The sequence below is a fragment of the Eucyclogobius newberryi genome, unplaced genomic scaffold (assembly GCF_026437365.1).
Source record: "Eucyclogobius newberryi isolate DKJ021-1_F unplaced genomic scaffold, fEucNew1.0.hap1 SCAF_3, whole genome shotgun sequence".
In the NCBI taxonomy this organism is placed as follows: domain Eukaryota; kingdom Metazoa; phylum Chordata; class Actinopteri; order Gobiiformes; family Gobiidae; genus Eucyclogobius; species Eucyclogobius newberryi.
In genome coordinates, this window is record NW_027315945.1 from 25,084,126 (window position 1) to 25,099,656 (window position 15,531).

General features: G+C 43.8%; 1 protein-coding gene across 1 annotated transcript; it reads left to right on the forward strand.

Moving 5' to 3' along the window:
* The first annotated feature begins 142 nt into the window (after positions 1 to 142).
* LOC140374219 (uncharacterized) lies at positions 143 to 15,126 on the forward strand. Its single transcript, XM_072461055.1, has 2 exons — positions 143 to 329; positions 13,434 to 15,126. Exon 2 carries the CDS (start codon positions 13,488 to 13,490, stop codon positions 15,117 to 15,119), a length of 1,632 nt encoding a protein of 543 aa, XP_072317156.1. The 5' UTR covers positions 143 to 329; positions 13,434 to 13,487; the 3' UTR covers positions 15,120 to 15,126.
* The last annotated feature ends 405 nt before the right edge of the window (positions 15,127 to 15,531 follow it).

The following is a 15,531-nucleotide window of genomic DNA, read 5'->3' on the forward strand; positions in this document are numbered from 1 at the left end:
CTACATGGTGCCAGGGTGATTATATCTCTAGTGTTACTGCATTGGCTTATTTCTCATTGGTTATATAACTCAATGGTTTTCCCACCTTTGTCTTACTACAGACTGTATGACTTGTACTCACAAGTGGGCGCTAGTGCACCGTGTAGCACCACTTTGGTGCGCACAGGCCAAACCAGAAGCTACAGCTGCCACACACAGAACAAGCTAGCTAAGTGTGTTATTGAGCGATCCAGACCCTTTACGTAAAATAAAGAACGATCCACGGAATCCATGGGTCAAATTATCGAGAATACAACACGCACATCAAGTTAGATGTACTTATTTTGACGGTAAGTTCACATTATCTCCACTGTGCTAGCGACATGCTCTCTCAACCTTTTGCTAACGTAGAAAGACGTAAAACGTTAGATCCAGTTTTAAGCCTTCTGCCATGTAACGATAGCGTTTAACGTTAACAATATATGGTAGTAACATCAGATTTAACAAATAATCAGGATTTATTGTGAATATGGCTCCAGGTTTGCCTCGTATATATCTTTCTATTGTCACGCAAGCTAACCTGCATAGTGTTTTTGGCAAATAGTTGTCTTAACTTGTTGGCAAGCTACTTTGTAGGCTAATATTATTCCACACATACCATTTGTATTCTTAGCAAGCTTCTTAACTTCACTCTCATGTTGGTTACATAGAGAAAAGAAAATAAATTACACAAACAAAAGTGGTGTTTTTAGGTAATATCGTTGGACTTCCTCGCATCTCAATAATAATAACGATGAGGCGCGATTAAGGCATTGAATGCCTTTTTTGAAGTGAAAATTGCTTGAAATCAATATGAAAACGGTCTCTTTCCTCTATCTGGGAAAATTACATAATCATATTCTAGGGCCTGAAAACCACATACGCTGTCCACTTAGATGGGTTTGCGTTTTTTGTTTTTTACGCTCAATTATTTTACCATGCCATATTGTATCTGATTGCAATGTAAATATAACTTCAAATATGCATAAACTGCTCAAATATCAGAACTATTCCAATCGTCAACAAAATTCCATCATCTAAAAGAACAGCAGGATCTAAAAACGTTAAAAGAGCTATGTAAGTCAGATATAATTGATTTTAAGGCCTTGTTTGGCTATACAGCGGATCGGTTCAATCTGAAGGTTTTATGTGCACTGTAACAGTCAAATTGAGGGGAGGCAGTACCTTCACACGTTTTTGTGAATTGCCGAGATCTGCTTTACGATTAATTCAGGTTTGGGTGACAAATCGGAGTTGCTCCGATCGGCTGATGCCAATCACATTGACTTTGTGTCAAAATCCTTCATAATAAATATGTTTTGTATTACCTGTACATCACTTATTAGAAAGGAGGATAATGGGAAGTTCGACCAAATCTATCCAGTTTATAGGTTGAACAGAGTTTATTTTGCAATTTTAGCCACTTGAATGCTTCTGCTCATCAATTAATCGCATGTGTTGAATGAATACTTGTGCCATTCATGTCCGCGTCAAGGCGGGGCTTATGCTTCTTTGTCAAATCTATGCAGACCTCGATGCACACCGGTCTGCGTAGATTTGACAGAGAAGCATAAACTAGTCTCTATGCAGCGGTGCGCATCTGGCGCAGCCCACAGCCAAACATGGTGGATACAGGAGCAGGCTTTCATCGTTTGCAATTTGGACAGAAACCATGGCATTGCATTTTCACTTTCCATACGCAGCCATGTGGTAACCGTACAGCTTCAAAAAACACATTTTCAATTCAATTTATTTTTGTAAAGCCCAAAATCACAACACACAGTGGTTGCCTAGACGGACGACAGTAAAAAACATATTTAACAACGTTCATAGAAATTTGGCAATGTCCCAGCATCCCATTTCCTTGGTATGTGTCAAGGTCCCCTGTCCTTAGACCCTCCTTCTCGGCAAGGAAAAACTGAAAATCCTCTTTGGCAAAAAGTAGAAACCTTGAAGAGTTCCACAGTGAAGTAAGGATCTGACTCCCTCGGACGGACAGAAGGACGCACTTATATTTGCAGTTAGACAGTGGAGTTGGACCCACATAGGAGGAGAACCAGTTCTTTGAGGCAGATGAAGAACCATCCATATGGAGTAGAGAGTGTGTTATTTTAGTTCCTGTTAGTAATCTTACTGCTGTGTATTAAACCAGTTGAAAGCTTTTTATGGAGCTTTTAGGACACGCTGTGAGCAGGGAATTACAGTAATCAAATCTAGAAGTCGCAAATACATGGATATGTTTTTCAGCATCCCTTTTAGGCCAGATTTTTCTGATTTTGGCTATATTGTGCAGGTGGAAATTAGCTGTTTACAGGCTTGATTTATGTGCTTTGAATGAGAGCTCCTAGTCAAATAAGACTCGGACCGAGTATTGAACACTGTGGCACACTGTAGGTTACTTTAGAACAAGGTGAGGAGCTCTGGTTTAAGATAAGATAAGATATTCCTTTATTGTCCCACATGGGGAAATGTCATTGGTGCAACGCAGGTAGATACAGAGGTAGATACAGAAGAACAGATCACTTATAGGAAGTCTGAAAAACACTTTCAGTAGAAGATCTCCTATAAATAAATAAATAAAAACTCCCATAGACAAATAAATAAATAAATACCATTGCATGTGATCACAACAGTAATTGCACATGAATATGTGTCACGACAGCACATAGACTGCACATGAATTTCACAGTAATTGCACATCAGTATTAGGTTAGGTCAGTATTGCGCCGGGATAACGTGACGATCTCCGGGTAAGACGACTGTTCTCCGCAGTTTCATGAGTTCCTCCTTTGTGTAAACGCGGTACGGCGCCGGCCGGGGGGCGGGGCCGGAGCCGGGGGGCGGGGCCGGAGCCGGGGGGCGGGGCCGGAGCCGGGGGGCGGGGCCCGGCGGGGCCGGAGCCGGGGGACTCAGAGCCAAAACACATCGCAACGACACGACGAAAACACTCAATCCAGCCGAATAAAGTCAAAACAAGTTAATTTAAAGCGATTCCAGTGCGTGTCCCGATCGTTCGTGAAGTTCCTCTTTCATGTAAACGTGTATATAAACGTGTACCGACGACACGCCGTACTTTAGCGCGGCCGGAGGGCGCGGGGGGGGCTGGTGGGCTCGCTCGGAGCTAGCTCACGTCACAACAACACAACGAACGCAACGAAAAACGCTCAAATCCAGCCGAAAAAAGTCAAAAACAGTTGAATTAAAAAACTATTCCAGCGCGTGTCCCTATCGTACAGTAAAATAGAAAAAATATACTAACTATATTTACAAAATATAGGAGATAAAGCACAATAAGTGTGAGAAAGAAGAGAGAGCGTTTACACCGGGCTGCCAGCTGTACCAGCGCCTTATTAACAATTCAATTCAATTTATTTTTGTAAAGCCCAAAATCACAACAGCAGTTGCCTCAGAGTGCGACAGTGAAAAACGGATTAAACAATTTTCATAGGGACTTGGCAATGTCCCACGGTCCCCTGTCCTTAGACCCTCTTTCTCGGCCAGGAAAAACTACAAAACCTCCTTGGGAAAAAAAGTTGAAACCTGGAGGAGTTCCACAGTGAAGGAGAGATCCGACTCCTTCAGATGGACAGGCGAGATGGACAGTGGAGCCACTCAGGAGGAGAACCAGTTCTTCAGGCAGATGAAGAACCGTCCATATGTAGTAGAGACCGCTTCTCCAGGGACTCGAGGACCATATGGGTCCACAGGTCATCGATGTGCCTGTCCCACTCCCCCCGGGGAGGGCAATGAACAGATTGAAGTGAAATTAAATGTTAAATAGTATTTGATAGAATAAGTAGTCAGAAGCAGAGATAGATAGTGCTCCCTCCGCATAGTTGCTCCTAGGACAGCGTAGCTAAAACTGTAAGTTTATATTTCTGTTCCTAACTGGCCTGACCATAAGCTATTTCAAGAAAGAACGTTTTAAGCCTGGTCTTAAATGAAGAGACTGTGTCGGCCTCTTTAACATGGACAGGGAGCTGATTCCATAATACAGGAGCTTGGTAGCTAAACACTCTTACTTCCTACCTACTGTGCTTTTAGAGACTCTTGGACCACCAGAAGGCCAGCATTTTGAGAGTGAAGAGCTCTGTTTGGATGATATGGCACTTAACATCTTTGAGGTAGGGTGGGGCCATTTATAGCTTTGTAAGTCGGGAGGAAGATTTTCAATTTGATTCTAAACTCGACAGGGAGCCAGTGAAGACACTCAAGCACCGGCGTACTGTGCTCTCTTCTTTTAGTTCCTGTTAGTAATCTTGATGCTGCATTTTGAACCAGTTGAAAGCTTTTTTTTAGAGCTTTTAGGCCACTCGCTTTTAGGCAGGATTCTTCTGATTTTGGCTATATTGCGCAAATTGAATAGGCTGTATTACAGGCTTGATTTATATGCGCTTTAAATGAGAGCTTCTGGTCAAATAAGAGTTTCTTACAGTAGAACTGGAGGCAACACTGACATTGTCCAGTGTGACTATCTGCTCAGATAAAGCGTCTCGTAGACATTTAGGGCTCAGCACAATGACCTCAGTTTTTTTCAGGGTTAAGAAGCAGATAATTAAGTGTCATCCAGGTTTTTATATCCTTCACACAAGCACTAAGTCTGTCTACTTGATCGGTCTGATTGGGTTTCATCGATAAATACAGAGTGTCACCTGCATAGCAGTGGAAGATAATGCCATGCTTTCTGATAACAGGGCTCAGGGTTAGGGTTAGAGTTACAGTAGTAACAGTTAGAGATTTCACACAAGTATTTGACAGTTATGCTCAGTTTGAAGAGAACATGATTGCTGCCAAGATGGAAACCACTGTTGAAATGGGCAAGGATGAAGATGATGACGTTGATTTTAGAGCTTAGATTAGCTCGTTTTGAGCAGCTTATTGCTCGACGCCCTCTTCTTCTAAACAGCGTTTTACTTCGGCAAAACCCTCACAACGTTCATCAGGGTTAGTGGCAGTGACAGTGACACCTGGAGAGGGGTGATTGGGAAGAACGGCTTCCCCGATCTGAACCCGAGCTGTGTTCAGTTATTGGACTTCTGTACTAGCCACGGATTGTCCATAACGAACACCATGTTTAAACATAAAGGTGCCCATCAGTGCACGTGGCACCTGGACACCCTAGGCCGGAGGTCAATGATCGACTTTGTTGTTGTGTCATCAGACCTCCGGCCGCATGTCTTGGACACTCTGGTGAAGAGAGGGACAGAGCTGTCAACCGTGAGTTGGATCCGCTGGCGGAGGAGGAAGCCAGACAGACTTGGCAGACCCAAGCGCATTGTGAGGGTCTGTTGGGAACATCTTGCGTAGCCCTCTGTCAGTAGGGTATTCAACTTGCACCTCCGGGAGAGCTTCTCCCATATTAGAATTTCTAGGTGCAGTCAGGAGGGTGTCCAGTTTGGGGACCACAGGATTTCATCTCTGCTGTTTGCAGACGATGTTGTCCTGATGGCTCCATCAACCCCGGACCTGCAGCATGCACTGGAACGGTTTGGAGCCGAGTGTGAAGCGGCTGGGATGAGAATCGGCACCTCCAAACCAAGTCCTTGCCCCAAGTGGAGGAGTTCAAGTATCTCGGTCTTGTTCACGAGTGAGGGAAGGATGGAGCGTGAGATTGACAGGCAGATCGGTGCAGCGGCTGTGGTGATGCAGTTGCTGCATCGGACTGTTGTGGTAAAGAAGGAGCTGAGTCGAAAAAACAAAGCTCTCGATTTACCGGTCAATCTACGTTCCTACTCTCACCTATGGTCATGAACTTTGGGTAATGACCGAAAGGACAAGATCGCGGTGACAAGCGGTCAAAATGAGTTTCCTCCGCCGGGTGGCTGGGCGCTTCCTTAGAGATAAGGTGAGGAGCTCGGCCACACAGGGGGGGCTCGGAGTAGAGCCGCTGCTCCTCCACGTCCACGAGAGGAGCCAGTTTAGGTGGCTCGGGCATCTGTTCCGGATGCCTCCTGGGCGCCTCCCTGTTTCGGTCCTACCGGAAAGAGGCCCCGGGGAAGACCCAGGACACGCTGGAGGGACTATGTCTCTCGGCTGGCCTGGGAACGCCTCAGGATCCCCCCGGAGGAGTTGGAGGAAGTGTCTGGGGATGAGGAAGTTTGGGAGTCCCTCCTTAGACTGCTGCCCCCGCGACCCGGCCCCGGATCAAGCGGAAGAAAATGGATGGATGGAGAAGGTTAAAAGCTCTGAAAAGTTGATTTTTGCATGATATGCACCCTTTAAATGGCTCTGCTTTAATAACAGATCCTCTACCTCAAAATAGGTGTAATCGGTACGTCTGACCCATTTTGCAGATCCAATCACATGATTTTTTTTTTTCCGCGCTGTGATTGGAGCACCTCTGATTAAATTAGGTAGGTTTCTTTTGTCTCAAAGCTAAACTCGATTTATAATGGTGGATTCACCGATTCCAAAAATGCAGAAATCGCACCGCAGAAAACGCTGGACGCGTGCATTTATATAGACTTTGAATGTAAATTGGACGCTTTGGACGCCCCTGTCTGTAACGGGCATTGGAGTATAGATAGATTTTTGAACTCATTTTTGCTTCTAATTCTCAATACAGAGTGCAAGTGTCCATGAGGCAAAGCATAGAGATGACACAAGCAGAGAGAAGTAGCTGCTGTCTATTGTTATTCTCTATGGTGAAGCCCCTCGAACTGATCTACCGTATTTAAGGAGAAGCTGGCCTTATATGCTCTTCACCGTCTCTGTGGGCTGGTTAGGTCAGAGGGAATAAAAGCGCTCAATCACTGTCGAGTCAAGCCAGTCTTTCCTCTGATGTTTAATCAATGCGTGAAGGGCATGTAGCGTTACTTTTTGATTACTTGCGTATCAAAAAAAGATTCTATGTATTTTGACTGAAAATCCTAGAGCAGGAAAAATAAGCTTGACACGTATTTTGGGTTGACTATCGGCTTCGGCTGTGTGGTGCTCCAGTCTGCTGAAGTAGGTGCACAAGTGAAACTTTGCTTGCCGCTCCGTTCCAAAATGTACGATGTGTTTCAATCATCACATTCCCAAGCTGCACAATTGTGATAATCAATTTCTCGTTGAGATATTTAGAGCATGGCCTTGGATTTAAATGTGCAGATTTTCATCCCAAGCACTGCAAGCTCTGCTGCAAACCACCCGATGCCGTTGGTCCAAGATTTATGAATGCGTCCTCATGTCTCATGCAAACGGCAGAGATCTGGTCCCCATACTGGACCTCCTCAGCCCCTAGCTATAAAAGCTGGGTACCATTTTAGATTCATTAAAATCCCAGTACTTAAACAATATTTCCTTTTCGATACGGTTCTTGAACGGTTCTTTTTCAAACGGTTCTTGAACGGTTCTTGCCAAAAACTGGCATCAAACAAACTTGATTTTTTTTGGTACTACCTTTCGATTGTTTTGGTGCCCAGCCCTACTAGCTGTAATGGATTTATTAAAATAACTGGATAGGGTATAGTTGGCTTAAACCTGTCGCCTGTCACTAGTGGCCAGTCAATTTTTATTACAGTGAAAAAAGCCCTCTGCAGCCTAGAACCAATTTTGTTTATGTAAAAACTTTTTTTTTTTTTACAGTTCGTCTCTTTTCTTAAAATCGGATTTTTGATTTTTAACTTTGGCTTGCTTTGCTCCCTCCTTGCCCACGTTCACATCATGTTCATGCATGCTTCAGGGTCCGTACTAGAAAATACATAGAAGAGATATAGAGAAGGAAAATACAATTTCAGATCTGGAGATGGGTACAGAAAAATGTCTCCAGCATTGAAGGTTCATATGAGCACAGTGGCCTCCATCATCCATAAATGGAAAAGGTTTGGAACCACCAAGACTCTTCCCTAGAGCTGGGACCGGCCAAACTGAGCAATTGAGGGAGAAGGCTTTAGTCAGGGAGGGGACCAAGAACCCTGATGGTCAGTCTGACAGATCTCAAGTATGTCTATGGAGAGAGGAACCTTCCAGAAGAACTCTGTACTCTGCACTCTGTAGCACGCCTGTATGGTAGAGTGACCAGTCGGAAGCCAGTCGTCAGTAAAAAGCACAATGACACACATCTGCAGTGTGGGGGCGCTCCAGGGCACCGCCCTTTCTCTTCACCCTCTACTCTGCAGAGCTCAGACATGACACAGACAGCTGTGTCCTGCAGAAGTTCTCTGACGAGTCTGCCATCATCAGACTCATCACTGACCACGACGATGCGGAGTACAGAGAACTAGCGCAGAACTTTGTGGACTGGTGTCAGCAGAACCACCTCATCAACGCGGAGAAGACCAAGGAGATGGTGGTGGACTTCCGCAGACGCCACTCTGCTGCTCCCTCACCAGTGAACATCCGGGGAAGGGACATTGAGAGTGTGGACTCATACAGGTACCTGGGTGTTCATCTGAACCACAAACTAGACTGGACTCAACACAGACTCGCTGTACATTAAGAACCAGAGTCTGCTCTACCTCCTGAGGAGACTCGGGTCTTTTGGAGTGACAGGGCGACTCCTGAGGACCTTTTACGACTCTGTGGTGGCATCAGCCCTCCTGTACGGTGTGGTCTGCTGGAACTGCAACATCACAGAGAGGGAGAGGAGGAAGCTTGACAAAGTCATCAATAAGTCCAGCTTCGTCCTGGGCTTTGTTCTGGTCTCTGTGCAGGAGGTGGGGAACAGAAGGGTACTGGCTAAACTCGCGTCTATGCTTGACCATGCTCACCCCTGCAGGACACTGTCCGCTCTGGAGAGCAGCTTCAGTGACTGACTGATCCACCCTCGCTGTGTGAAGGAGAGGTTTTGCAGGTCTTTCCTTCCTGCTGTCAGACTCTACAACAAACACTCATAGGCCTAAACATGTGTCATAATCATGTGCAATTGTGTGACATAATGTCAATCATCCTGGTGCAATATTTTCTGTCCATATAACAGCTGTAAATAAGTGTTATTTTTATTAAAGTTTTATTTTTTTTTGTTTTTTTAATAAGTTATCTGTTTTTTATTATTAATCTTTTTCTGTACCTGATCTGTGTTGCAACACTGGATTTTCCCCTTTGTGGGACAAATAAAGATTATCTTATCTTACAAAGACTGTAAGGACTTTCAGACCATGAGAAACAAATCTCTGGTCTGATAAAACAAAGATTGAACTCTTTGGCTTGAAAAGCAAGCGTCATGTCTGGAGGAAACCAGGCACCGCACATCACTTGGTGAGTACCATCCTTACAGCGAAGCATGGTGGTGGCAGCATCATGCTGTGGGGATTTTTTTCAGTAGCTGGGAGACTAGTCAGGAAAGATAAATGCAGCAGTGTACAGAGACATCCTTGATGAAAACCTGCTCCAGAGCGCTCTGTGCCTCAGACTAGAGTGAAGTTTCATTTTCCAACAGGAGAACGACCCTAAACACACAGCCAGGATAACAAAGGAGTGGCTACAAAACAACTCAAAATGTCCTTGAGTGGCCCTGCCAGAGCCCCGACTTGAACCCAATTGAACCAAGTCAATGAGATTGACTCAAAGCCAATGTGATCAGTATCAGCCGTGATCGGTATCGGCAGATTAAAATTTCAGATTATCAGGCTGATCAGAGCCAGTCTTTTGAACCAGGGGTCCGAAGCTGACAGCAGGTGTGCCACAGGTCAAATTCGACTAATTTCTCAGTGAATATGAGTTGGATTGTTATAAAACACATACAGAGAACACGTACCCGCTGTCCTTGATTACTCCGTGTGAGCTGATTAACTGTCTGTCTTCACATCTGGTTCGATCTGCTCCTGAGTTTGTACTTAGTGAGATAAGATGAGATATTTACAAAGAAAGATGGTACGGTTGTGGTGCATGAGTTGTTCTTTTGACCTGCAGCTCAGGTCGGGCCAAGAAAGTCTCATTTCAATGCGTTTTCAACATTTAGCCACGTCTAGATTCAGTTCTTCTTTAGACTAATTACTCTGTGAATATGAGTTTGAATGAATATGAAGCTTAAAGGAATAATAGATGATTATTTCCTGATTTGAGAACTCAAGCGACCGTCAGTCCCTTTTTTAAAAATGCGCATGCGCACACTCACCCCCACCCTCCTGTTCTTTCCAAGAGGTCGCCTACCATCAAACCTTGTGCGGAAGCACGCAAAAGCCCCACTGTTTATTAACGCGACCAATCGCATCGCATCGCATCTTTTGTCTCCGCAGATTTCTGTCTCTTCTGAGCAAGCTCGAACATAGTCTTTCTCTGTCGTCATTTTTGTACTGTACACTGAAGGAACTCGTTAAACACACACCGACATATCAACCACGCATGCGCAGCCAGGGAAACGTGGTGCTATCCTGGGAACTAGCTGTCCATACCCCGAGGAAATGTGACTCAGACTGCTTGCCAAAAATCCTCTATTATTCCTTTAACATACAGAGAACACGTCTGAACTCCCCTGATGTATTCTTCTACAGTGTGTCAAACGCTTGCACTCCCTACTATAGTATCCCCCGGTGGCCATTAGCAAGTAAAGATCTACACATTAGCCGCACCATTGACTGGGCCGCAGGGTTCATCACATGGGGAAAATGTAGCTGCTTAAAGTCTGACGTACCATAGACAATCCAATCTTTTAAAGAAGTACAATTCTAAATTCAGCTATACAAAGCTTATTGCTTATTCTTGATACCACGTTGGTTTAAAAAAAGGCCGTGGCTGCAGAGCCGCGGCGCGGTCAAATGGCCCAGCAGTTTCAGGAACCGCGGCACTGCCATGGCTAACCCTGACCCTAACCCTAACCTTAACCCGGCGAGGTCTAAAACTGTGCGGGCAAATAGCGCACCAGTTTCAGGAGCCGCGGCACAAAATAACATGGGAGTTTCGGTTGCGCGCCACGGCTCTGTGGACACTCTCTTAAAAAAATAGCTTGCACTTCTACACAACAAATATTTGTATGCTGCAGTTAATTTCCTTGGCTACTTTTCATGGTCTACAGAGATTTTGGTCATTTTTTTTTCAAGAAGGCCTTGCACAGTAAAGAACAGACGGGTCATACCACTTTGAGAATGCCCAATCTCATCTGATCTCTGAAGTTGAGCTTTAATTGGCCGGGCTAGTATTGGGATGGGAGACCACTGAAAATACTATGTGTTGTAGTGGAGTGTGTGTGATTGGCAGGCTTTTAGATAGGATTTGAAAACACCCCGTCCAAATAATTTTGTCCGGGGGTACCGGGGCCGACTTGGCAAAATACGAGTAGCTTCGGCATTCTCCGGACTAATAAAAAGTACTTTAAAAATGTGGTTATGGACAAGGTTATGGAAAGCCAATATGATAACACTCCGCCACTTAGGAGCGGCGTATTTTCCGACGCTTTTACAAAATAAAGCAGTGCTTTTAACGCTGTGCGCCGTCTGACGTTATGCCGTGCGCCGTAAACGAGCGCCGTAATTTTACACTTGTAAACTATAAACTGTAATGGCGGACTATTGTCTAACGCTTCCCGGCCCGATTTAATGATGATGATCCCTTTTTTTCGAAGATTTATTAATCAGATGACCCCGTCCTTGCACTCGAAAATGCCCGTCCACATTTCAAAATCCCCCGTCCAAAATACGGGAAGGCGGCCCTCTATCTAAAAGCCTGGTGATTGGTGGACGGGCACAAATTTCAAACTTTCTTCCATCAGTCTACAATCACCAGGTGAGGAGTGAATGAGTAATACAATAGAAAGCATCTCTTTCATTGTCCAAAAATTGGTATATAATTCAATGGCGCTCTGCGGGCGAGCTTAAAATAGCTATGTGACGTCACCGCGCCAACAGCGCATACCCGGAAGTCAGTCAATGAAAATTGCGGGGCTATCTTTTCCCATTGAAAACACCTCATAAAGCGAAACTGATTATTACGACCCAGAATTGACTCATTTGTTCCACAAAGACATTTAGCAACAACCACTGCTGCTATGGAATGTGTAAAAGTGATTTTCGCTACGCCGATAGAGGGCGTTTGGTTCATAACATTGGTTTGTTTTTTCAAACTTCCTATAAGTGATCTGTTCTTTTCTTCTGTATCTACCTCTGTATCTACCTGCGTTCCACCAATGAAATTTCCCCATGTGGGACAATAAAGGAATATCTTATCTTATCTTATAACTTTCCTGAAGCCGACAACCGCGGCTCCAGCGCAGGCAGCGGTGCGTGACAACCTGCGTCCCCGGGATTTGCTTACTTTCACGGGCAGAACGCGTCCCCTCTGCGGCGTTCTCCGGAGAGTGGTCAAAGACTCTTGTGTCCATGTCTTTACCGGGAAATTTAGACCCGGAGAGCGGGGAAGGGGGCGCGTTCCGCCTGTGAAAGTGAGCATACCGGGGACGCAGGTTGTCACTCACCGCTGCCTGCACCTGGAGCTCCGGGATATAAGTTTACCGTGTTCCATAAACGCTGTAGAATTAACATCAGTTTTATTCAGTAAACCCTTACAAATGCCATGTCGTAATGTTCAAAAATCTGACTTGTTGTGAACCGAGGAGAGAGAGTCTAGATGAAGACGCTGAAAGCCCGGATATACTTTTTTACAAGTACTGCCTTCTTTCCGCTAATACGACGTGCTCTGCGCCGTAAACATTGCTTCAACTAGTTCAGAATGGTCCTCTACTTGATGCTGTTCCAGCTTCGCTCTTGGATTTCATCTTTTGTCAATTTGATTGAGATTAGCTGTTGTTCTGCCATTTTCCCATGTTATTTCCCTGACGGCCTGACGGGGCTTGCATGTTCATCCGGGACTTTTGTAGTGCTCCTTAATATTCTGACGTCACGCCCGCGTTGATCTATTGAATTGATATTATTTAAGCAATAGTTTCATTTAATCAAGGAGCCAATGTCCGCAGCTTCTCGTTCGTTTTTTGTGCCTTTGTGCACCCAGTGTGCACAAAGGCCCTAAAAAACGAACTAAAATTTATTTCCAAGTCATTAAAAGGAAATGGGGTTTTAGTTGTGCGTATCAGTAGGGTGGCCAGAGGTGTTTGTAAGATTAAATGCTTGCCAATTACAGATTTGCATAATTTACTTGGCAGCGGTAGCTCAGTGGCCGAGTACTTCTCTTCTAACCTGAAGGTCGGCAATTGTAATCCTGCTCTCAACATAAACTTTCTTGGTAGAGAGGTAAGATCCACTGGCCCACAGGTTGGCGGTGCAATCGCAGTTGCCTCAGGTGAATACTGCTGTTGTGTCCTTGGGCAAGATACTTCGCCCCCAGTGTCTGCGTGTGAATGAGTGAGTGGTTCCTTCATATAAAGCGCTTTGAGTGCCTTGAAGGTAGAAAAGTGCTGTATAAATGTGACCATTTACCAGTTTACTTGACTTGAAATCTGTATCTAAGAAGAAAATGGAAACCCATGCATTACCCCAAATTAAATACTGTAGACTTCTGTTTCTAACATAGTTGATTCATTTTCTGGTTTGTTGTCGTTCTAGGGGCCTTGGAGAAGAAAAACTTGGAAAGCAGTCTAAGCCACTCCAAAGAAAGGGATGCCTTCTGTGTTCGGACAAAATCTTTTTACAATGGAAAAACAGAAGGTAGTGGGAGAGACTTGCACCTTCATCTGCACAATATGTGGTGATGGATTTAGTCAATATCAAAATGTCTTATGTCATATGTCCATCCATGGACCTTTAGAGTCTTTCACCTTCGATGGCTCATCTAATGGATTTGAAGTGCCCAGAGAGTATGTCCTGCAAGAGAATGGTACGCTGACTGCGTTAACTGGATTAACACATAATACGCAATACTCAACAAAACGACCTTGCTCTCCTGGAATATTACCATCTCATTTCTCATGCCCTGCCAACAGTGTCTCTCCACTACAGAAGTCTTTCTCCAGAGATGTTTTGGCATCAAAAGCATTGGACTCAAACTTGGACAATTTTCATGGAGACCTTTACCATTGCGAAGTTTGCAGTAGAACTTTCAACAGCTTGCAATTCTTGCATCGCCATCAGCAGTATAGAAATATAGAGGGTGGTTACAGGTGTACTTTATGTTGTAGGTTCTTTAAAGGTAGCCTGGAATTTAAGAAACATATCCAAAACCATACCCATGAAAGATTTCACTGTTGTGCATTATGTGGCAAGCGCTTTGTAAAAAAAGGTGCACTGAATGTTCATATGAATCAGAAGCATTCATCTACCGTACAATTTAATGAGTTTGAGAATAGTCAAGATTTTAAGCTGGAGCGATCATACAGCTGTAAAAAATGTAAGCTAACTTTTTTCTGGTTATCAGACTTTCAGGTCCATTCATTTTTCCTGTGCAAAGGGAGAGAGGTGTCGGCAAAATTAGAAACCGAAGTAGCCTCTAGAGTTGATCTTAAATCTTGTAATGGCACATCATCTATGCATGGTAGGAATGGAGCTAAAAAATGTATAGATACCAGCAGTGAAACTGACTCAACATATAGATGTGGTTTGTGTGGTGAGCGATTCCCTGAATTAACTGCCTTGAAAGAACACCATACAACACATGAGTTTCAACAGAAAAGGGAAAATCTAACTCTGAAACCAAAGTCAGTTAAGAGGTTAATAAAAGGAAGTCGCAAGATAAGAAAAAAAATGTTACGTGTCAAGATATATCAATGCAAACTGTGTCGTTGTGTTTTCCGTCATTCTAGTAGCTTAATCCAACACATGAGATACCATAAGGGCACAATCTACATATCCAAACAAATCTACAACCAAGCTCTTGGCTCTGACAATAAAAATAACTCTCAAGAGGAACAAAGGGTAGCTCATGAAAACTATAAATGCCTCAAATGTGGGAAGAAATTTGGTCTCCTTTGTGTCTATAAGACACATTTAAACTATCACAAAAAAGAAAGCAAGACCGCAGCAGAATCTACAAATTCCTCTTCTAAAGATGAAAAGCCCGGCCAAGACATGGCAGAGGAGAGTAGTATGCATGAAGCTGCTCCAAGTGAAGAGCATGTCCTTGAAGTGAACCATGCAGAGGACCTGCAGAGGACTGAAGAAAATGGTGTTCTCAGTGCTCCAAATGATAAGGAAAATGTACCTGAGCCTGTTTATACATGCACTGAATGCTCCCAGACGTTTGCGTGCATGGAAACATATGTTCAGCATCAGGTTTCTCATGGCTCAGAAAACTAAAGGTAACTTTGTTGTTAAATGTTCATGTATTGAATTGCCTTTCAAATAAATGAGAAAACTGATATGTTGAATTAGATTGAATTTATTGCTTTTGTGTGTAATTTAGAATTTGCCTGTAATTTTAGCTTAGTATTCGCACTTACAAGAGAAGTATGTTTTTTAACCTTTTGAGTATCTTAATTTTAAAATAAGTTAGTTATAAGCTGAAATAGATGAATTTGTGTTTTGCCTGTTGATAACTATTTCCAATATTAAAACACAATAACTAATGTTTTTATATGTATTATTTTATACACTATTAAAAAAAAACACATTTCTTGTTACAGATGCTCTTTAGGGATCACTTTTCAGGTGGGGGTCCACAACCTGCTCCATGGAGATGTTATTGCTTAGCATATACACACACAAAATA